The 23,953-nt window shown below is 50.2% G+C and overlaps 1 protein-coding gene across 1 annotated transcript in view; it reads right to left on the bottom strand.

The window, feature by feature from the left end:
* The window catches only part of clmn (calmin), a 149,390-nt gene that overhangs the window by 105,531 nt on the left and 19,906 nt on the right, over positions 1-23,953 (bottom strand). Inside the window, exons 10-17 of the mRNA XM_033026453.1 lie at positions 23,374-23,508; positions 18,787-18,926; positions 12,013-12,315; positions 11,008-11,181; positions 8,884-9,034; positions 8,288-8,446; positions 7,347-7,484; positions 2,222-2,323 (exon numbers count right to left, since the gene is read on the bottom strand). Of these exons, the coding sequence (XP_032882344.1) occupies positions 2,222-2,323; positions 7,347-7,484; positions 8,288-8,446; positions 8,884-9,034; positions 11,008-11,181; positions 12,013-12,315; positions 18,787-18,926; positions 23,374-23,508 (1,302 nt within the window). The remainder of the gene's footprint in view (positions 1-2,221; positions 2,324-7,346; positions 7,485-8,287; positions 8,447-8,883; positions 9,035-11,007; positions 11,182-12,012; positions 12,316-18,786; positions 18,927-23,373; positions 23,509-23,953) is intronic.

Genomic DNA, 23,953 nt, shown 5'->3' with positions numbered 1-23,953 from the left:
CGAAAGCAGCCGACATATTCTAAGACGTCCCACCCCGGTTATTCCTCCTACTCCCTGCTCCCATTGGGGGAAGGTACAGAAGCTTGAAAGCTGCGCACCACCAGACTCAGGAACAACTTCTTCCCTCCTATTATCAGGCTTCCGAACGATCCTTCTACAAGTTAAGGTGTAGTTACAATACTCAAAAATGTGCAGTAGGCCATTTGGCCCTTCGAGCCAGCCCCACCATTCACTGTGATCAAGGCTGATCAGTACCCCGTTCCTGCCTTCTCCCCGTATCCCCTGATTCCGCTATCTTTAAGAGCTCTATCTAACTCTCTCTTGAAAGCATCCAGAGAATCCACCGCCCTCTGAGGCAGAGAATCTCACAGATTCACAACCCTCTGCGTGAAAATGTTTTTCCCTTATCTCCGTTCTAAAAGGCCTACCCCTTATTCTTAAACTGTGGCCCTGGTTCTGGACTCCCCCAACATCGGGAACATGTTTCCTGCCTCTAGCGTGTACAAACCCTTAATGATCTTATATGTTTCAATAAGATATCCTCTCATCCTTCTAAATTCCAGAGTATACAAGCCCAGCCGCTCCGTTCTATCTACATATGACAGTCCCGCCATCCTGGGAATTAACCTCATGAACCTAATCTTCTAGCTTACCTCACTGTAGCTGTTGCACTTTCCTTTCTCTGCACTTTCTCTGTAACTATAGTCTGCACTCTGATATTTTTCTCTTTGCACTACCAGTTGTAATTGTGCATGGCTTTATTGTACTCATGTGTGGTGTAGAACATGGAGCAGTACAGCACAAGAACAGGCCCTTCGGCTCACAATGCCAAGACCATCCTCTGAAACACCACTATCGTATCTGCCTCCACCACCACCCCTGGCAGTACGTTCCAGGCCCCCACTGTGTAAATAGGTTCAAGTTCACATTTATTTGTCACATGCACAATTAAGGTACAGTGAAATTTGAGTTACCATGCAGCCATACAATAAAAAAAGAACACAATACACAATAGAATTTAACATAAACATCCACCACAGTGGAATCAACATTCTTCACTGTGATGGAAGGCAATAAGGTTCAGTCAATCTTCCTCCTTTGTTCACCAGTGGTCGGGGCCATGACCCTTCCGCAGTCGCCACTACGGACGGTCCGATGTACAAGCCCTCTTGTCGGGATGATCGAAACTCCGACGTCGGGACGGATCGGAGCACACACTTGGAGTTCCCGAATTGGCATCTTTCTTACTGGAGACCGCGGCTTCACGATGTTATAGGCCGCAGGCTGGCAGTCAGAGCACTTCTTCTTGCAATCCCCGGCAAGGGATCCCAGGCTCTGCAATGGAAAGTCCACGCCTGCGGCTAGAAACTCCGCAAACCGCAGCTTCACGATGTTATAGTCTGCAGGCCGGCAGTCAGAGCACTTCGTCTGGCGATCCCCGGCAAGGGATTGCCCCTCTCCGCGATGTTAAAGTCCGGGCCGGTCTCCGAGAAAGGCTGCACCAATCCAGTTGTTAGGCCGCGAGGGGGGGGTGAAGACGCGACAAAGAGAAAAGTCACATCTCCGTCGAGGTAAGTGACTGAAAACGGTTTCCCCCTATTCCCCCACACTAAAACATACATTTAGGCATACTAAAAAATAAGTGGAAAGGATGAACAAGCTCCTGGCGTGGCTGCATCTCCTTTAAACGTTGCACGGATAAATTGCCTGGTGTGAGTTGACTGGATAGCGCACTGACAACCTTTTTCACTATCTCAGTGCACGTGACAACAATAAACCAATGCCAATGCATTTGTCTTACACACCGCCCCAGCATGTGGCCGAACCACAGACTGACCCTCACCACCTCCAACTCATTAGAAAACAAGTCCAAAGACCGCACACGTCTCTCCCACCATCACCCACATCCCCCAGTTACCCCGCTGCTCCCCCGTGCACTCATCTCCCATTTCCTTTTCAATTTCCCTCCACGTCCCCTTACACCCACATCCCTCCCTCTGCTTTTACATTTCATAGAATCATCAAGTCATACAGCGCGGAATCAGGCCCTATAGCCCAACTCGTCCACGCTGCCCCATCTACACTAGTCCCACCTACCTGCGTTTGTCCTATATCCCTCTAAACCTTTCCGACACATTAACTTCTGGGCAGAGACCACAAAGGCCACACCTTCTTCTCCCCTCCTCTACCCCTCTGGGAGTGGGTGGTCTGCCATTCTTACCTGTAACTCCAGCGGCACCTCCTCCCACCTCAGCAGCTCCTGAATCCTCACCGCCTTCTCAAGGAAGCTCCAGTTCTGCTGTTCTTGGCCATGGATCTGGTCCTGGAGGGAGAGGGACATCAAGTCAGCAGGCCAGGCAGGGGTCAAAAGTCAAGATGAAAGGGCCAATCTCCAACCATAGAGAATCACAAATCGAGGGTCAACGGGAAAAAGGTCAGGAGACCAGAGGCAACGGTCAAGTGTTTAATGATCACAGGTACTGACAATCTTCCTGATATAGTAGTGGCCAGAGGATCTGGGATGACGGAGGAACTGAAGGAAATCCACATTAGGCAGGAAATGGTGTTGGGTAGACTGATGGGACTGAAAGCTGATAAATCCCCAGGTCCTGATGGTCTGCATCCCAGGGTACTTAAGGAAGTGGATCTAGAAATCGTGGATGCATTGGTGATAATTTCCCAATGTTCTATAGATTCAGGATCAGTTCATGTGGATTGGAGGGTAGCTAATGTGATCCCACTTTTTAAGAAAGGCGGGAGAGAGAAAACAGGGAATTATAGACCAGTTAGCCTGACATCGGTGGTGGGGAAGATGCTGGAGTCAATTATAAAAGATGAAATCGCCGCACATTTGGATAGCAGTAACAGGATCGGTCCGAGTCAGCATGGATTTACGAAGGGGAAATCATGATTGACTAATCTTCTGGAATTTTTTGAGAATGTAACTAGGAAAATGGACAAGGGAGAGCCAGTGGATGTAGTATACCTGGACTTTCAGAAAGCATTAGTAAAGGTCCCACATAGTAGATTAGTGGGCAAAATTAGGGCACATGGTATTGGGGGTAGAGTGCTGACATGGACAGAGAAGTGGTTGGCAGACAGGAAACAAAGAGTAGGGATTAACGGGTCCCTTTCAGAATGGCAGGCAGTGACTAGTGGGGTACCGCAAGGATCGGTGCTGGGACCGCAGCTATTTACAATATACATTAATGAATTGGATGAAGGGATTCACAGTAACATTAGCAAATTTGCAGATGACACAAAGCTGGGTGGCAGTGTGAACCTTGAGGAGGATGCTATGAGGATGCAGGGTAACTTCGACAGGTTGGGGGAGTGGGCAGATGCATGGCAGATGAAGTTTATGCGGATAAATGTGAGGTTATCCACTTTGGTAGCAAAAACAGGAGGCAGATTACTATCTAAATGGCGTCTAGTTTGGAAAAGGGGAAGTACAACGGATCTGGGGATCCTTGTTCATCTATGAAAGTAAGCATGCAGGTACAGCAGGCAGTGAAGAAAGCGAATGGCATGTTGGCCTTTATAACAAGGAGCAAAGAGGTCCTTCTGCAATTGTACAGGGCCCTGGTGAGACCACACCTGGAGTATTGTGTGCAGTTTTGGTCCCCTAATTTGAGGAAGGACATTCTTGCTATTGAGAGAATGCAGCGTAGGTTAACAAGGTTAAGTCCCGGGATGGCGGGACTATCATATGCTGAGAGAATGAAGTGGCTGGGCTTGTACACTCTGAAGTTTAGAAGGATGAGAGGGAATCTTATTGAAACATATAAGATTGTTAAGGATTTGGACACGCTAGAGGCAGCAAACATGTTCCCGATGTTGGGGGGGTCCAGAACCAGGGGCCACAGTTTAAGAATAAGGGGTGAGCCATATAGAACGGAGACAAGAAAACACTTTTTTTCACACAGTTGTGAGTGTGGAATTCTCTGCTTCAGAGGGCGGTGGAGGCCGGTTCGCTGGATACTTTCAAGAGAGAGCTAGATAGGGCTCTTAAAGATAGCCGAGTCAGGGATATGGGGAGAAGGCAGGAACGGGGTACTGATTGAGGATGATCAGGCATGATCACATTGAGTGGTGGTGCTGGCTCGAATGGCCGAATGTCCTAACCCTGCACCTATTGTCTATTGTCAACAGAGCAATGAGATTCTTACTTGCTTCAGCTTAACAACGCCACAAACATAATCACACACATAAATATATAACAAGCAATAATGCAATTAATTAATAATCTTAACACTAGGCAGCCATAATAGTCTAAAACTGAAGTCCGTGGTGCAACCAAAGACAGTCCACAGAAGATCACAGTTGCTGAGGTTAGTGTCGTGCAGTGTTGCTGGGAAGAAGCTGTGCTTGAACCTGGAGGTCACGGTTTTCAGGCTCCTGTACCTTCTTCCCGATGGTAGCAGCAAGATGAGAGCCTGGCCAGGGTAGTGTGGGTCTCTGATGATGCCAACTGCCTTTTTGAGGTAGCACCTGTAGATCCCTTCGATAGTGGGGATGTCAGTACCTGTGATGGACCAGGCAGTGTCCACCCTATCTGTAATCTTCCTTCAGAAGATCATAAGCCATAGGAGCAGAATTAAGCTCATCCTGTCTGCTCCACCACTCAATCATTGCTGATCTCGCCCTCTCAACCTCATTATCCTGCTTTTACCCCATAACCCCTGACACCCGTACTGGATATGTAGAGAATGGAGGGATATGTATAACATGTATAACATGCAGACAGATAACAGTTTTAGCATCATGTTCAACACATACATCGTGGGCTGACCAGCTTGTTCTTGCACTCTTATGTTCCAACACTGTTCAGTCCACAGTTAGAGCGCTGTGCACAGTTCTCTCCACCCTGCTCGACGACTCATTGAACTTGAGTCCAAGAGGGCAGGGGAGTGTGACGACTCTTTGCGTGCTGGTCCAAGCGCATCTAATAACACCTCTTACTTCCACTCTATTAAATCTCAATTCTGAGTCGGTCATTGTGCCTCTTGCACTTTTTTGCTCCACACTTTCTCTGTAACTTTCACGCTATAACGTAACACTACACTAATGCTGCTCTCTGATAGTTTTCTCTTTACACTACCTGTTGTACTTGTGTAAGGCTTGACTGTACTCATGCTTGGTGTGATTTGACCAGAGTTTCACTATCTTAGTACATGTGACAATAATGAACCAATACTGGTTGAATGGACAAGAGGGGGTTTACAATGGAATGTTGTGGTCATGAGGAAAGATTGGGTGGGTGGGGATGGGCACAGAGTGGAGACCGTGACAAACTAGGTGCGGTATTATGTACAGAGGAGGCTGCAAAGAGGTTTCCTGAGGATAGACACAAAATGTTGGAGTAACTCAGCGGGACAGGCAGCATCTCTGGAGTGAAGGAATGGGGGACATTTCGTGTCGAGACCCGAAACATCACCCATTCTTTCTCTCCAGAGATGCTGCCTGTCCTGCTGAGTTACTCCAGCATTTTGTGTCTATCTTCGATTTAAACCAACATCTGCAGTTCCTTCCTACAGGTTTCCTGAGGGTATGGATGAGCTGAGAGAGGGGAGAAGCTGACGTATGTAATCTATCCTCGTGAGTGATGTCATCCATTTGTAGTCAATGCCCATCTAAGCTAGTCCCATTTTCCCACATTTGGCCCACATCCCTCTAATCCTTTCCTATCTATGCACCTGTCCAAATGTCTTTTAAACGTAGTTATAGTACCTTCCTCAACTACCTCCTCTGGCAGCTCGCTCCATACACCCACTGTGTGAAAAAGTTGCCCCTCAGGTTCTTATTAAATCTTGTCTCCCTCACCTTAAACCAATGTCCTCTGGTTCTTGATTCCCCTGATCTAGGTAAAAGACTGTACATTCACCCTATCAATTCCCCTCATGATTTTATACACCTGTATAAGATCACCCTCATCCTCCTGCACTCCCAAGGAATAAAGTCTGTGGTGGTAAGGCCTACAGCTCACTTGAATGAATGGATGAATGAATAAGTTTATTGGCCAAGTATTCACATACAAGGAATTTGCCTTAGTGCTCCGCCCACAAGTGACAACATGACCTACAGTGACAGTTAGGAATGACACTTAAAACATTAAACATTAATAATAAAACATTATCGATTAAACATGTGAATTAAATAAAATACCAGAGCAAAAGGAGGATACAGATTTTTGGTTATTGAGTAGAGCTACTACTCGTGGTAAAAAGCTGATTTAATGTCTGGCTGTGGCAGCATTGACAGTCCGGAGTCGCCTTCCAGAAGGAAGTGATTCAAAGAGTTTGTGGCCAGGGTGAGAGAGGTCAGAGATGATCTTGCCCGCTCGCTTCCTGACCCTTGCAGTGTACAGTTTGTCAATGGAGAGAAGGTTGACCTGTTACAGTAATGGCTGCTTCATCTGACATGGACAAGCAAATCAAATAGTGTTTCTGTCATACTGTCGCACAGCACAGAAACAGGCGTCTCAGCCCGACCTAACCATGCCCCATCTACACTGGTCCCATCTGCCCGCGTTTGGCCCATGTCCCTCGAAACCTTTCTTATCCATGTACCTGCCTAATGCCATTTAAACATTGTTATTGCGCCTACCTCAACTACCTCCTCTGGCATCCACTTCAAACATCTATGATTAAACTTGCATGGCTGGTTCAGGCAGGTATGGTCTTGGTCTTGCTTTTTGTATAGAGAGAGCTCCCTATCTCTCCCACATTCTCTCTGTCTCTCCCTGACATCTCTTGTTCCCTTTCTCTTTCTCTCGCCCTCATTGCCCAGTGCCTCTGGTGCTGACAAATAACGGACTTACAGAGGGGTTCGGATCGGAGAGTGGCGGGGATGTTTTCCAGCTCCTGCCCTCTGTGTGAATCGGGTGCTGACTGTCCCTGTCCTATCCTTCCACCAGCACCCACATGTGCGGTTTGCCCGGCCAGGTAGACACCTTCACTCCACACTGTTCTGACGACCGTGAGGTGTCCGAGCAGACTCCAGCTTGTTTGACGGTGAGCAAAGTGAAACTAAACTGTGTGTCGGGTGTGTGTGGGAGAGCAGACTGTTCCACAGTCCCTCTCTCACTCAAACACGCGCTGGATATTTGCAAGTAGCAACAAGAAGACTGGTGAACGAAGGCAGCTTAACTCTTTGAGTGTTTAATGTGTCCCGTGTGCAGTGAAAACTCCACCCTCAACCTTGGCAGTTCTGTGTTTGATGAATTCCAAAGACATCTAGTGAAGGAGCGCCGCATTGTGGGCGGGGGGGGGGGGGGGGTGAGGGAGCGCCGCACTGTGGGAGGGAAAGGTGGGGGGGTGGGCAGGCATTGGGGGGCGTGATCTCACCTCCAGCACCGCCTCCTCCCCCGGAGGCACCAATCTCCTTCTCGCCGCCCATCCGCTACAGCCACACTCGCGCAGTTCGTCCCACAGACGCAGGGCTTGCTGCAGGCTGCAGCCGTAACTCTGCAACCATTCCGTCACCTGTCGGGGAACACGGGATTAGCACGGAACACCACCATGGGGCATTGACACGGAACACTGACACAGGGCAAGCACACAGAACGTGCACATACCATGCACATGGGTAGTCCATGTCACACACACGTCGTGCACACTCCAGCCCCTGCGGTCCGGGCCAACTCACCCCAACGCTCACCTCAGCCCTCCCTCACCACACCCCAGGGGGCCGTCCCTGGGCTTTTGGGTGTCCAGCCCCAGTAACTCAGCGGGTCAGGCAGCATCTGTGGAGAACATGGATAAGTGACGTTTCACAGAGTGCTGGACTAACTCAGCGGGTCAGGCAGCATCCTCACCTTAAATGTCACCTATTCATGTTCTCCATAGATGCTGCCTGACCCGCTGACTTACTCCAGCACTTTATCTTTCGTAGTAAACCTGCACCTGCTATTCTTCCAACCCCTGACTCTTGAATTTCAGGCACATTGCTGGTGTCTTCCACTGTGAAGAGGAGCAAAGTGTAAAGGAGATGTATGGGGCAAGTTTTTTTTACACAGAGGCAAGTGGGTGCCTGGAACATGCTGCCAGAGATATGTTTGAAGATACAGCAGGCCCTTCGGCCCACTGAGTCCACGTTGACTATCGATCACCCGTTCACACTAGTTCTATGTTATCCCACGTTCTCATCCACTCACTACACAGTCGGGGCAATTTACAGAGGGCCAATTAACCTACAAACCCACACATCTTTGGGATGTGGGAGGAAGCCCTCACGGTCACAGGGAGAACATGCAAACTCCACACGTACAGCGCCCGAGGTCACTTACATCGAGCCAGCGGTCCACCAGCTCGTCTACCTCCCGCTGGAATGGCAAGCTTCCAGTGTCCACGAACGGTCTCAGCTCCGAGTGCAGATGCTGACAGATTTTCCTCAATCCATCCAGCTGTTCCTGCTTGGTGCCAAACTCACACTTCACCTCCTCGATCTGAGGCAGCAAAAGAGGAGATTCTTCAGCCCATCAGCCTGTGCCAGCCTGCTCTGGGGCACTTACAATGGAGGGTAGACACAGTATTGAGGGAGCGCCGCACTGTGGGAGGGGCTGGGTTGAGGAAGTGCCACACTGGGGGGGCGGGGGGTGAGGGAGCGCCGCACTGTGGTGAGGGTGAGGGAGCATCGCACTGTGTGAGGGGGCGGGGTGAGGGGTGGTGAGAGCGCCGCACTGTGGGGGGGGGGGGGGGGCATTGTTTCCGCGCTATCTGCCTACGAGGGTAGTTGTGAAATATCTAATGAAGCAATGGTGGGATTTAGGAGCGTCGATCAGCATTTATCCCTTTTCATCCCAGAGATACTCGGAGAGATCCATCATACTGAAACAATATCTCAGCTTCCCGCACAGGTTTCCATGCCACCACACACACTTACCTCAGTCAGCAGCTGCCCAAGCCTTTCTTTCCCCATGTACGAGGCATGTTGTTGAATCAGACGCTCGCCTTTCCCAATGGTGGACCTTAGATCCTTCTTGTGGCTTCGAAACTCCCTGAGGAAGGCCATGATCACAAAGCACTGGTCCTTCCTGCAGACACAAGGCAGCGGCATTGCCAAAAGCTCCCGTTCAACAAAGGTTTACAACTGTAATTGTTGTCTTAATTCTCAGTGACATCTATTAAAGAAGTTACAGGTTCGATCCGAACATCCGGCATTGAGTGTGTGTGGAGTTTGCACGTTCTCTATGTGGCCCCCACAGTCCTGTATCAATCCCACCATCATCCCAATGCCACAGAAGATCCACGGACCATGCCATCGCCTTAGCCCTACACTCATCCCTGGAACTCCTGGATAAGAGGGACACGTCAGGCTCCTATTCATAGACTACAGCTCTGCCTTTTATACTATCCAAGCTTATCACCTAACTCGTGAGACTTGGTGTCAGCACTCATCTCTACAACTAGATCCTCGACTTCCTGACCAACTGACCACAATCATTGAGGGTAGGGGACAAATCATCCTCTACGATAATCCTCAACACGGGGGCTCCGCAAGGCTGCGTTCTCAGCCCCCTTCTTTACTCCTTGTACACCCATGACTGCAGCCAAGTGCAAATCTAATTACATTTTCAAATTTGCAGACGACACCATCATTTTAGGCCGGATATCAAATAATGATGAGACGGAGTACAGGAAGGAGATCGAGAACCTCGTGTCCTGGTGTGTTGTCAACAACCTTTCTCAACGTCAGCAACAAAAAGGAGAGAGTGATGGACTTCAGGAAGTGAAGCGGTACACATACCCCAGTTTGCATTGACAGTGCCGAAGTAGAGATGGTTGAAAACGTCAAATTCCTCGGAGTCAATATCACCAACAACTTCTGGACCACCCATATTGAAGCAACGACCAAGAAAACACACCAACACTTCCTTAGAATGGTTAAGAAGTTTGGCATGTCCCCTACAACTCTCACCATAGAAATCATTTTATCAGGATTCATCATAGCTCGGTTTGTGAACAGCTCCATCCAAGACCACAAGAAACTGCAGTGAGTTGTGGACGCAGCTGTCGTGACAATTTCAGCTAAAATGTGAAACGGAGTTATCAGCGAAATTAGCAGCCATACATTCCGGGTTCTACGGAAACAAGTTGATCTCAGTGCACGGGAAAGGCAGCGTTGGCGAACAGCACAGCAATGTGTGAGTAGATGTACCCTAACAATGTCTGGGTGATCTGAGCAAAACAACAGCAATAGTTGGGTCGACCACACGCGCCCCCGGGCGCGGTCTGCTCTGATAAGAAATGCCATAAAGATTGGTGTTGGGCGCGCTTTCGGTGAGAGAACCGCAGCCTTGGACCGTGTTGCCGACGGTGCCAGGTGATCTTGAACATAACACCCTGCGGCGTGCTCTGCTGTGTACTCGGGGGTTTATGAGTACACTGGGGGATATTCGGGGATACATGAGTAAATGCCTTATTTGGTAGTGTAATCATTACTGAGTGAATCAAAACTCTTATCTGAATCCAGTGATTTATCGAACACAACAGCAGCCTAGACCATCACACAAACCAACCTCCCTTCTATTGACTCCATTTATACCTCAAGCTGCCTCGGCAAGGCCAGCAGCTTCATCAAGGACAAGTCGCACCCTGGCCACTCCCCTCTCCCATCAGGCAAAGGGTACAGACGTGTGAAAACACACGCCACCAGACTCCAACAGTTTCTTCCTAGCTGTTATCAGGCAACTGAATCATCCTGCCACGTTAGAGCAATGCTGAACTACTATCTACCTCTTTGGTTACCCTTTGATCGGACTTTATTGGCTTTACCTTGTACTAAACGTTATTCCCTTATCATGTATCTATACACTGTAAATAGCTTGATTGTAATCATGTATTGTCTCCGCTGACTGGACATCACGCAACAAAAGCTTTTCACGACCTGGCAAACTAAACTGTAAACCCACTGCCCCACAGCCCTATATCAAACCCACACTGATCCTGGGGTTATCCGTCTGGCCTGGGGATCGGTAAAGCGTGAGGTTGGTTCGGTACCACTCACCGGTCCTGGATCTCTCCGGCAGTCACTCCCCACACCTCCTCCGCCTCCCGCAGCCTCTCCTGAGCCTCGCCGGCCAGACTCGAGCCCAGCAGCCTGTCAGCCTGCTCCCGCAATCCCTGCAGCTCCTTTGCCTCCCGTTGTACATCCAGCTCCAACTCCACCAGGGAGCCCAGCCTGGGATTAGAGTGGCACAGTTAGAGCACACAGCCTCACACCAATGTAACAATCAGTGGCCACAGAGCCCAGCCTGGGATTTGAATGGCACAGTTAGAGCACAGAGCCTCACATCAATGTAACAATCAGTGGCCGCTGAACCCAGCCTGGGGTTAGAGTGGCACAGTTAGAGCACACAATCTAACACATGCATCACAATCAGTAGCCACAGAGGGCAGTGCGGGAGAGTTGCTGCTTTACAGCACCAGAGACCGGGGTTTGAACCTGACTAGGGATGCTGTCTGTGTGGGATTTGTACGTTCTCCCCGTGACCTCCATGGGCTTTCTCCGGGTGCTTCGGTTTCCTCCCACACTCCAAAGACGTACAGGTGTGTTGGTCAATTGGCTTGGTATTAATAAATTGTCCCTAGTGCGTGTAACATAGTGCTAGAGTACGGAGATTGTTGGTCGGTGTGGACTCGGTGGGCCGAAGGACCTGTTTCCATGCTATATCTCTAAATTAAACCTACATTTGATGCTGACTACAGGTGCTGTTTGTGTGGAGTTTGTAAGTTCTCACTGTGACCGCGTGGGTATCCTCCGGGTGCTCCGGTTTCCTCCCACATCCCAAAGACGTGCGGGCTTGTAGGTTAATTGTCCCCTGTAATTTGTCCCTAGTGTGCAGGATGGTGCTAGTGTGTAGGGGATGATCGCTGATCAGCAAGATTGAAGTGCCTGTTTCCGCTCTCTATCTCTAAACAATAAACTGAAGCGACCATGACAATAATAAACCTAGACCTGGTGTTGACCGGGTGGGATTACCCGGTTTATAACCAGGCAACCTGGACCTACCTGGCCTGCACTGCGGGCAGCGTGGCTTCAGTTAGCGGCACGGCGCCAGCCCTCTCTCCAATGTCCCGCAGTGACCCCACCAGTCTGCTCTGCCTTGCGTGCAGCTCCTCCTGCACCATGCGCTCCTGCTGCCCGCCCTGCAGCCCCGCATCCTCTGCCGCGCAGCCCAGCGGCTCCACCAGATCCCAGCACGAGAGGGCATGTCCAGACTGTCCATCTGCCAGAATGCCGGCCGTCTCCAACGCCTCGTTCAGCTGCCGGGCACTCAGCGACAGTGCCTCCTCCTCCTGGGCTGCTGACCGGCTGTGATAAACCAACCATTATTACACACGGGAGAGGGCTGAGAATACGCCTCCATTTAATAAGGGCTGCAGGGAAAAGCTGGGAACTACAGGCCAGTACGCTGCAGACAGTGAGGTGGTTACTGGAGAGGATTCTGACAGATAAGACATTAATGCATTTGGATAGACAGGTGTCGCAGCGGTAGAGTTGCTGACTTACAGCGCCAGAGACCTGGGTCCTGACTATGGGTGCTGTCTGTACTGAGTTTGTACGTTCACCCCTGTGACCTGCGTGGGTTTTCTCTGGGTGCTCCAGTTTCCTCCCACACTCCAAAGATGTACAGGTTTGTAAGCTAATTGGCTTGGTGTAATTGTAAATTGTCCCTCGTGTGTGTAGGATAGTGTTAGTAGGTCAGGATCGCTGGTCGGTAGCGGACTCAGTAAGCTGCAGGGCCTGTTTCCGCGCTGTATCTCTAAACTGAACTAAAAATGAGGGATAGTTCGCGAGGTTCTGTACATGAGAGACCATGTCTTATAAATCTGATTGAGTTCTCTGAAAATGTGACCAAAAAGGTTCATGAGGACTGAGCTGCAGATGTTGTCTATATGAACTTCAGCGAGGCATTTGATAAGGTTCCACATGGTGGCTGCTCTGGAGGGTTAGATCGCATGGGATCCAGGGAGAGAAAGCCGAATGGATAGAGAATTGGCTTCATGCAGAGGGTGATGGTGGAAGGTTGCTTCTCGGACTGAAGGCCTGTGACTAGTGGTGGGCCTCAGGGATCAGTGCTAGACATGTGTTTGTGGTTTATATCAATGATTTGGATGAGAATGTACAAGGTTTGATTAGTAAGTTTACCGATGGTGGTATAGATTGCGAAGATGGTTGTCAAAAATCACAACAGGTTCTTAATCAGTTGGGCAAGTGGACTGAGGAATGGCTGATAGAGTTTAATGCCTCCAAAGTCAAACCTTCAGTGAATTGCAGGGCCCTGGGGAGTGTTGTAGAGCAGAGGGATCTAGGATTACAGGGACATTGTTTTGTTAAAAGTGGCTTCACAGGTAGTAGATATGGAACAAGTTGCCAGAGGAGGTAGTTGAGGCAGGGACTATAACAGCATTTAAAAGACATTTGGACAGGGACATGGATAGGAAAAGTTTAGAGGGATATGGGCCAAGCATGTACAAATGGGACCAGCGTAGATGGAGCATGTTGGTCGGAATGGACGTTGGGCCGAAGGGCCTGTTTCCGTGCTGTACGACTATCTAATTGAAGGTAACTTTTGTCAGGAATTCAGCTGTGGAGGCTGGGGATAGAACATGGCCTTCGGTATTTAATTCCCATGGACTGTCTGGGGCAAGACCAGGGGTAGGAATGCTGCTCCTGTGGCTGGTGTACATGGCCAGTGGAAGGGGAGGGGTGGTACCTGTGTTGGGGAGCTCCCTCGAACTGCTCCAGCTCCTCCCTCGCGGAGTGCTCCACGTCTGGGTCTATCCCCGCCTTCTCCGGACCTCCCATGGTCTCCGTGCTGGGCAGGGAGAGGCCAGAGGTCACCTCGGCCCAGGCAGCCTGAGGACAAGCATGGGGAGAGAACGTGAGACAGGGGAGAGAGAGACCATTCATACCCACAGGCCTGACAACTCCCCTGGCACCCCCTCTCCCCAAACTCCCCTCACACCCACTCTCCACAACCCACCCAAATACTCCCTCTCCCCTCACACCTCCCTCTCCCCACCATTGACTCCATCTACACTTCACGTTGCCTCGGGAAAGCAGCCAACAAAATGAAAGACTTGTCCCACCCCGGTCATTCCTTCTTCTCCCCGCTCCCGTCCGGCAGAAGGTTCAGAAGCTTGAAAGCGCGCACCACCTGACTCAGGAACAGCTTCTTCCCCTCTGTTATCAGGCTTCTGAACGATCCCAGGAGAATTGTGAACCAGAGGACATAGGTTTAAGGTGAGGGGGGAAAGATTTAATAGGAACCTGAGGGGCAATTTTTTTGCACAGAGTGAGTGGGTGGGTGAGTGTATGGAACGAGCTGCCAGAGGAGGTACTATAACAATATTGTAACACATTTGGACAGGTACATGGATAGGAAAGGTTTTGAGGGATATGGGCCAAATGCAGGCAGATGGGACATTTTGGTCGGCATGGATGTTGGGCCGAAGGGCCTGTTTTTGTGCTGTGTGACTCTAAGGGGAAAGCCCGTTACCTGTTCTGCCGTCACCGCTGGTGTTCCGGAATCATCTCTGGCAGGGTGATGGGTCACGTGGCCGGTGTCGGGAGACTCCCTCGGTGGTTGGGAACATTCCGGAGTGTGCCGGCTCCATGGCACAAGGCCAACACTTTGGACTGGGCGTTCCCCGCCGAGCTTCTCACTGCTACCATCCATCACCTCCATCCCCATCTCTGAGGCCAGAATCACTGCCCGCTGCGGATTAATGTCCAGTTCCATGTCCCTCCGGTACAGGCTCACTGTGCCGGGAATTAAGTCTCTGGCCCCTTGGTGGCCCTGACCCGTGGTGGTTTCCCACAGGGATGGTGGTGTCTCACCAATGTTGTGTCCAACCCCATCATTGTCCTGACTCATGGTGGCCTTCCATGGATCTGATGATGTCTCACCAACGTCTCTGATGTCTTGGTGGCCTTGATATGTGGTGGCCTTCCATGGGTCAGGTGGTATCTTACCAACATTATCTCCAACCCCTTTGTTGCCGGGACTCATGGTGGCATTCCATGTGTCTGGTAGTATCTCATCAACATGGCTTCTGACACCTTTGTTGTCCTGACCCATGCCGGCCTTGCATGGGTCCGTTGGTATCTCAGTAACATCATCTCTTATGCCTTTGTTGCCATGACCCATGGTTGGTGCCCACAGGTCTGGTAATTTCTCACCAACATTGTCTCCAACTTCATCGTTGCCCTGACCCACGATGGCCAAGTGTGGGTCTGGTGATTCCTCACCGATGTTGTCTACAACTTCTTCATTGTCCTGACAAGTGGTGGCCTTCCATGGGTCTGCTGGAGTCTCACCAATGTCATCTCTCACCCCTTGGTTATCCTGACAAATGGTCGTTGTCCACAAGCTTGGTAGAACCTCACCAGAAGCCTCTCCCACCTGCTCCCGCTGAATCTCAGGGATGTTTGCCGGCGGTGCAGACCTCCCGCTAGGCCACCCGTATTCCGGCACAGAGCTCCATGCCAGCGGGTGTCTGCCCTCTCCCTGGTCACTCTCCCCTCCGTCCTCACTGCCGGGCCCTAGGGATGGCTCCTGATCCTCCCCGTGTTCCTTGGGAGCCAGGCTGTGACTCTGCCATGGCCTGAGTGGACCGGCCAGGGAGATCCCTGCCCCCTGCTCCTGGGACTCCTCACGGGCAGTATCTCCTGGGTAGACCTGCTCGGTGGGGGTCAGAGGCTCCGGCCCCCGCCCCGCTCCCAGCCCCTCCACCTCCCTCGCCACTGACGCCTCGGCTGCCCGATTGACTCTCCCCCCCGCCTTTCCCAAACGCACGGCCACGGGGAGATCGTGCCAACCCCCTGGGACCTTGGTGTCAACCCCCCTGGTCAGCTGCCCCTCCGCCCACCCCACCGCTCTGCGAGCCTCTCCCACCGCCAGAGCTGCCTCCTGCCGCAACTCCTGCCGTCTTTCACCAGTGGTGGTGGTGGTAATGTCTTCACCCTGATCTCCTGCCGCCTCTGCTCCCCACTGCCCCTCACTGGAGACCCCGGGTGTCCCCGTACCATCCTCTCCCGCTGGAGGAGGGAGGACCATCTCCTGGCCCGGGTATCTCCTGCTCTGTGACATCTGCTCTGGAAGTGCCCTCGCCACGGGCAGAAGCTCCCTCCAGCCCAAGCTCTCCGGTGAGGGAGCTCTCTGCCCATCCCAGTCTCCGGACAGGAATGGCGTGTCCCCTGGGGCCGGAAGCTGGGCCGATCCATAGGGAATGTGTCTGTCCTTGTCCCTCTGATGCTCTCCAAGAGCTGGGTGGTGACCTTGGCTCGGCTTATTCATGGTGGCATCTTCTCCAAACTGGCTGGAGAGGTCCTCCACGGACCCCAGGGGAGCCGGTGCCCGCTGGACGTATGACCGCTGGTGTGGGTGGACCTTGGCTCACTGTCCCGGCCCCCTGCTCCCGTCCAGCTGCCCCATCCACAGCAATCTCTTTCTCCATGGCGCTGGGCACAGGGCTGAGAGACGTCACGTCCCACACCGGCCCACCACTGCCCTCTGCTGGGCCAGTCCGCCGCTGCTCCCTGTACCCCACCATCCACAGGGGTTCCCTGTAAAACACAATGATCCGCGGTCATCTGGGGGGGCTGACGGAGCTCGGACTGGAGGGAGCTTCTGCCCTTGGTGAGGGCACCTCCAGAGTAAAGGGGCTGTCCCACTTGGGCGACCTAATCTGCGAGTTTAGAAGAGTGTCTTCGACCTTCAAACTCGCAACATGGTCGACACATGGTCCTAGGAGGTCCTATGAGGTAGCTGGAACTCTCCTTCAAGCTCGAGGGAAGTTCCCGAATACTCGTGGCCTCGGCTAGGTCGCGGAAAAATTTTCAGCATGTTGAAAAGTTTTCCGCAAGTAAAATTTGGTCGGCATGGTTCTTTTTAAAACGTAGTGCAGTGGAGTGGGGTCACTATTTGGTTACAGGCAATCGAGGGCAGCCGTAGGCAATCTCCTTCGCTGACTGGGCATTTCGATTGGCTCATTGGAGTTTTCAGGACCCAGGAAGACCTACCGGTAGGTAAAATGCCCGCTAAACTTTATTATACTTCTTAAAAGTGTCTCCACTCCTTCTACCCCCCCTTCTCTCCCCTTCTCTCTTCTTCTCTCCCCTTCTCTCCCCCTCTCCCCCTCCCCCCCCCCCCCGTGCTCTCTAAAGGACACAGTTACTGTGCAGCCATTTTACCTTCATCTTCATCATGGGTGTGAATTTCAGACGGCGTTCCCCCGCTTTCCCTGGCCCCCGCTGTTGCGGTGTGTTTGTGTCCAGCCTGTAGAAGGGCCCCGAACCAAAATATCCTCTGTCCCTCCCTCCACAGATGCTGCCCGACCCGCTGAGTTCCTACAGCCCTTCCTCAGCAAGGGAACACCAGGGGCCACCTTTTGCACAAGCCTGTGTTTTGCTCCAATGTCTGGGTTGTGCTTTGCACCATGTATTGTAAGGCAGCCAGCATCACCAGAGAGCCACACCACCCTGGCCACGCTCTCATCTCACTCCGTCGTGGGGAGGAAGCTACACGAGACTGGAAACTGACGTCCACGTTCAGGAACAAGCATCAGGCTGTGAGCACGGTGAACTCACACTGAATCACTAACTACCTGCAACCTCTGCCCTTGGCCTTTGCTTTGTATTTGCACTATAGTGTGTTTATTACATTACTGAACTCTTTTGATGTGTTTATTATATTATCTACTAAGCACGGTGTTTACAGACGTGTTGCTGCAAATACAATGTCATTGGGGGATTTATGATAATCAAACACTCTTGACTTTGTTTTGCTGTCCTTTTGGATGGGCTCGCCCCGCCTTACCTCTCTGAGCTGCTCCACCTATATGCTCCTGCCCGGTGCCTCAGGTCAGCTGATCAGCTGCTCCTTGAGGTACCAAGGTCTAAGCGGAAGCTCAGAGGGGATAGAGCCTTTTCTGTTGCTGCTCCGGCACTCTGGAACACCTTGCCGCTGCACATCAGACAGGCCCCCTCACTGTCCATCTTCAAATCCTCCCTAAAAACATATTTTTATTCTTTGGCTTTCGACACTGGCTGAGGCATTGCTCCTGTTTTTAGTGCTTTTAATGTCTTTTAATTTTTAGTGTGTTTTTTATAGTCCTTCGTTTTACGGTTTTTAATGGTTTTTAATTGTTTGTAATAGCTTTTTGTTCATGATTTCTCATGTACAGCACTTTGTGGCAACTGTAGTTGTTTAAAGTGCTTTATAAATAAAGTTATTATTATTATTATTATTATTATTTCCTTTAAACTGGCCTGTTTGATTGGTGTGCGTGAGTGTGCATGAGTGAGTGAGTCTGTCTGTGTGTGTATGTGAGTCTCTGAATGTGTGTGTGAATCTGCATATGCGAGTGTGTGAGTGAATGTGTGAGACTGAGAGAGAGAGTGCATGTATGTGTGAGAGAGTGTGCATGTGGGTGAGTTTATGTGAGTCTGTGTGTGTGTATGAGTGAATGTGAGACTGTGAGAGAGTGCATGTATGTGTGAGACTGTGTGTGTGTGTATGTAAGTCTGTGCGTGTGCAGGAGGGATATGAGGCAAGCGCAGGCAGGTGGGACGAGTAGCTGGGACATTGTTGTGTGGTGTGGGTGAGAGGCCAAGGGGCCTGTTTCTACACTGGATCACTCTTATGTCTCTATGTGTGAGTGTATGTGCCTGTGGTGTTGCCGTGAGCAGGCTTGCCATGTGCCTCTACCTCACTGCTACACACACACCTACTGGGAGGCGTGGTGGTCGGTGAGGCGGGGGGATGATGGTACTCACCCTGCCTCCGGTGCTGCTGCCTCCCACGGTGCGGTGAGTGCCAGCTCCTCTCTCACACCGCGCCCACCGCCGACCCTCGACACCGGCCCACTCTCACCCCACGTCACCACCGACTGCTCAATGTCACCAAAAACACCAGCCTGGCAAACACACGGAGTGGTGAACCTCTACTGCAACCACACTCTCATATATACACACACACATATATTATAGTATATATATATATATATATATATACACACACACACACCACAATCTATGTATTACACACACATATACACTCACACATTATATATACACGCTCACACACACATATATATATATACACACACCCGCAACATATATATGTATATATATATTAATAACACACACACACACACATCTATACACACACACATATATACAACACACACACACACATATAATTAGTATGATATATACCTACCACATACACACACACACACACACATCTATATATATACACACACACATATATACACACTCACATATATATACACTCACAGATATATATATACACACACACACATCTATATATACACACACACACATATATATATACACACACACACATCTATATATACACATATACACTCACACATATATATATATATACACACACACACACACATATATGTATACACATATCTATATATACACACACATATATACACACACATCTATATATATACACGCACATATATATATACACACACACACTCATGTATATACACACACACATATATACATACACACACACACATATATACACACACACATATATACACACACATACACACATATATACACACACACACACACATCTATATACACACACACACACATATATATATATACACACACACACATGTATATACACACACACATATATATATACACACACGCGCGCACACAAATATATACACGCACACACACCTATATATATATATATACACGCACACATATACACACACCTATATATATATATATATACACGCACACACATATATATACACACATACATCTATATATACACACACGCGCACATGTATATACACAGAACGCGCACATGTATATACACACACACACCTATATATATACACGAACACATAAATAAAACACATCTATATATACACACTCACATCTAAACACCCACACACATCTATATATACACACACACGCGCACATATATATAGAAATATATATAATATATAATATATATGCACACACCTATATATATATACACGCACACATATATACACACACATCTATATATACATACACATATACACCACACCTATTATACACACACGCACATATATATACACACTCGCGCGCCACCTATATATTATATATACACACACATATATATATTTACACGCACACACATATATACACACTCACACATATATATATACACACACACACCTATATACACACACACGCACATATATATACACACACGCGCGCATGCACACATAATTATATATATATATACGTAAGCATATATATATATATACACACGCACACATATATACTTCTAGATACACACATATATGCACAGTGCTCGCACACGCATATGCACGCGCGCACACATATGTGCACACACCACACGCATATACTCACATCACAATCTCACACATACACGTGCACACACACACGCTCAAATACACAGATACATACATTCACACACAGACTGACGCACATGCACACAGACTTGGAGACAAGACAGACACACAGTAGACACACAAACACAGAGACAGACAGCACCCATGCGCACACAGTCACAATCCCACTCCCCTCTGAGGAAGGTCCAGGTACCTGGGGCAGTGTGAGAGCAGACCAGGTCACTCTGGGCCCCTGGCCGTGCAGGGGACCCGGCCTCACGGGGAACCACACTGGACGTGCGGCGCTCCACCTCCCTCAGCCACTGCACATGAGCCGAGATGTCCGTCCTGCACCAGCTGCAAGATCAATCGCACCCATCAGCTCAACCCCGCAGAGAGGAGCGCCCTTCAGCCCACCCCATCCATGCTAGCCCTTCTGCTCCAACCCGCCCATCTTCCCGCCGCAGAGAAGAGCGCCCTTCAGCCCACCCCATCCATGCTAGCCCTTCTGCTCCATCCCTACCCACCCCCTAACGCACCCTGACCATCTCCTCATCACCTTCCACCATTAAACCAGCTCCCAAGGTAATCCAATCCCACTGTCCACTTCACTGGGATCACACACCTGCACACCTGAGGTACCCAAGGGGATCAATGATGGCAGAGAGGTAGACGTTGTCTATATGGACTTTAGCAAGGCATTTGTAAAGGTTCCACATGTTAGGTTCCACAACTTTTTCACACAGAGTTTGTGAGTCTGTGGAATTCTCTGCCTCAGAGGGCGGTGGAGGCCGGTTCTCTGGATACTTTCAAGAGAGGGCTAGATAGGGCTCTTAAAAATAGCGGAGTCAGGGGATATGGGGAGAAGACAGGAACGGGGTACTGATTGAGGATGATCAGCCATGATCACATTGAATGGCAGTGCTGCCTCGAAGGGCAGAATGGCCTGCTCCTGCACCTATTGTCTATAGGAAAGAACTGTAGATGCTGGTTTAAATCGAAGATAGACACAAAAAGCTGTAGTAACTCAGCGAGACAGGCAGCATCTCTGGAGAGAAGGAATGGGTGACGTTTCGGGTCGAGACCCTTCTTCCACATGGGAAGCTGCTCTGGAAGGTTAGATTGCATGGAATCCAGGGAGAGCTAGCCGACAGGTTAGGGAATTCTCTTCACAGAGGGAAGCAGAGGGTGATGGTGGAAGGTGTATTTTTTGGACTGGACGTCTGTGATTAGTGGTGTGCCTCAGGGTTTGGTGCTGGGCCCGTTGCTGTTTGTCATCTATATCAATTGTTTGGGTGAGAATGTAGAAGGCATAATGAGTACGTTTGCTGATAACACTAAAGTGGTATTGCAGGTAGCGAAGGTGGTTGTCAAAATTACAGCAGGATCTTGATCAGTTGGGCAAGTGGGCTGTGCAATGGCAAATAGAGTTTAATGCAGATAATTGCGAGGTGTTAGGTTGTTTTTAAATTAGCTTTAGCTTATTGTCATGTGTACAGTGGAATTTTGACAATAGACAATAGGTGCAGGAGTTGGCCTTTCGGCCCTTCGAGCCAGCACCGCCATTCATTGTGATCATGGCTGATCATTCACAATCAGTACCCCGTTCCTGCCTTCTCCCCATATCCCTTGAATCTGCTATCTTCAAGAGCTCTATCTAACTCTCTCTTGAAAGCTATGTTATACTTCTTCTCTTTTATTTTTATATTGTCCCTGATGTCACTTGTCAGCCACGGTGGCCCCTTACTCCGCTTGGAATCGTTCTTCCTCTTTGGAATGAACTGATCCTGCACCTTCTGTATTATTCCCAGAAATACCTGCCATTGATGTTCCACTGTCATCCCTGCTAGGGAATCTTTCCAGTCAACTTTGGCCAGCTCCTCCCTCATGGCTCCATAGTCCCCTTTGTTCAACTGTAATACTGACACCTCCGATTTACCCTTCTCCCTCTCAAATTGTAGATTAAAACATCATATTATGGTCACTGCCTCCTAATGGCTCCTTTACCTCGAGTTCCCTTATCAAATCCAGATCATTACACAACACTAAATCCAGAATTGCCTTCTCCCTGGTAGGCTCCAGTACAAGCTGCTCTAAGAATCCATCTCGGAGGCACTCCAGATGTGTGCGATCCAGTCAGCAGAAAGACTACACCTGATTGCAGTCACGTTATATACAGTGTATGGATGGAGATTTAAGAGCGTGTAGCGGTTGTAATATGTGATTGTAGATCTGCTCCTGTGGTTAGCCCGCAAATAGTCGCCTGGGTGGGTGCCATCTTGGAAGCATTTATGGAGGTGAAACCAGGGTGTGAGCTTCACAGCTACGGAGACAGCTGCAGAGGACAGAGATCTAGGAGAGCGGAGAGCAGCTACATAGTTCCCTTAAAGTGGTGTCACAGGTAAATAGGGTGGTCAAGAAAACTTTCAGGTACATTAACCTTCATCAGTTTCCGCAACCGCACCCTCCAAACAGCATGGAAATGGGCCCTTTGGTTCAACTTGCCAACACCGACCAACATATCCACACTAGTCGCGCCAGCCTGCGTTTGGCTCATATCCCTCTAACACAATCATATCCATGTACCTGTCCAAATGTCTTGTAAACATTGTGATAGTCCCTGCTTCAACTACCTCCTCCGACAGCTCGTTCCCAACACCCACCACCCTTTGTGTGAAAAAGCTGCCCCTCAGGTTCCTATTAAATCTTTCCCCTCTCACCTTAAATCTATGTCCCCTGGTTCTTGATTCGCCTATCCTGGGTGAAAGACTCTGTGCGTCTACCCGATCTATTCCTCTCATCCTCCTGTGCTCCAAGGAATATAGTCGTAGCCTGCCCAACCTCACCCTATAGCTCAGGCCCTCCACTCCCGGCAACATCCTCGCAAATCTCTGCACTCTCTACTTGACAACATCTTTCCTGCAACCTGTGGTCTGGACCCCCCCTGGGTGGGTGGTCTCACCGTCCACTTTCGGCAGAGGTCCTCTTGCTGATCGGCCGCCATGAGGCTACTGTCGGGAGTGAGGAGGGTCTGCATGTGATGGGTGGAGTCCAAGAACCGCTGCAGGACCCCCGACTCAAACCTCTGGATCGTTTCCTGAGGGCGATACACAGGGGAAGGGGGCTTACAGGTGGTCAGGGCACACTCTCCCTCACGACCCCCACCCAAACCAACGTCACCCCTCCCCTTCCCCCACCCCCAACAACCCTCACAACCCCCACGCGAACCACCCTCACCTCTCCCTTCCCCACCCTCACCTCTCCCTTCCCCACCCTCACCTCTCCCTCCCCCAGCCACCCCACCCCACTCCTCCCCCACCCCCAACAACCCTCATCCCTCCCGTCCCCACGCTCGCCACTCCCCCACCCACACTCTCACCCCTCCCTTCCCCACCCTGACGACTCCCACCATCTCTAATCTCACCCCACTCCTCCCCCACCCCCAACAACCCTCATCCTCACGACATCCACCCTCCCTAACCTCACCCCCACCCTCACGACTCCCATCCTAACCAACCTCACTCCTCCCTCCCCCAGCCACT

Source organism: Amblyraja radiata, chromosome 9, assembly GCF_010909765.2.
Source record: "Amblyraja radiata isolate CabotCenter1 chromosome 9, sAmbRad1.1.pri, whole genome shotgun sequence".
NCBI classification, from domain to species: domain Eukaryota; kingdom Metazoa; phylum Chordata; class Chondrichthyes; order Rajiformes; family Rajidae; genus Amblyraja; species Amblyraja radiata.
The sequence above is the reverse complement of the archived record's forward strand: the minus strand, read 5'-3'. Positions and strand labels throughout refer to the sequence as shown.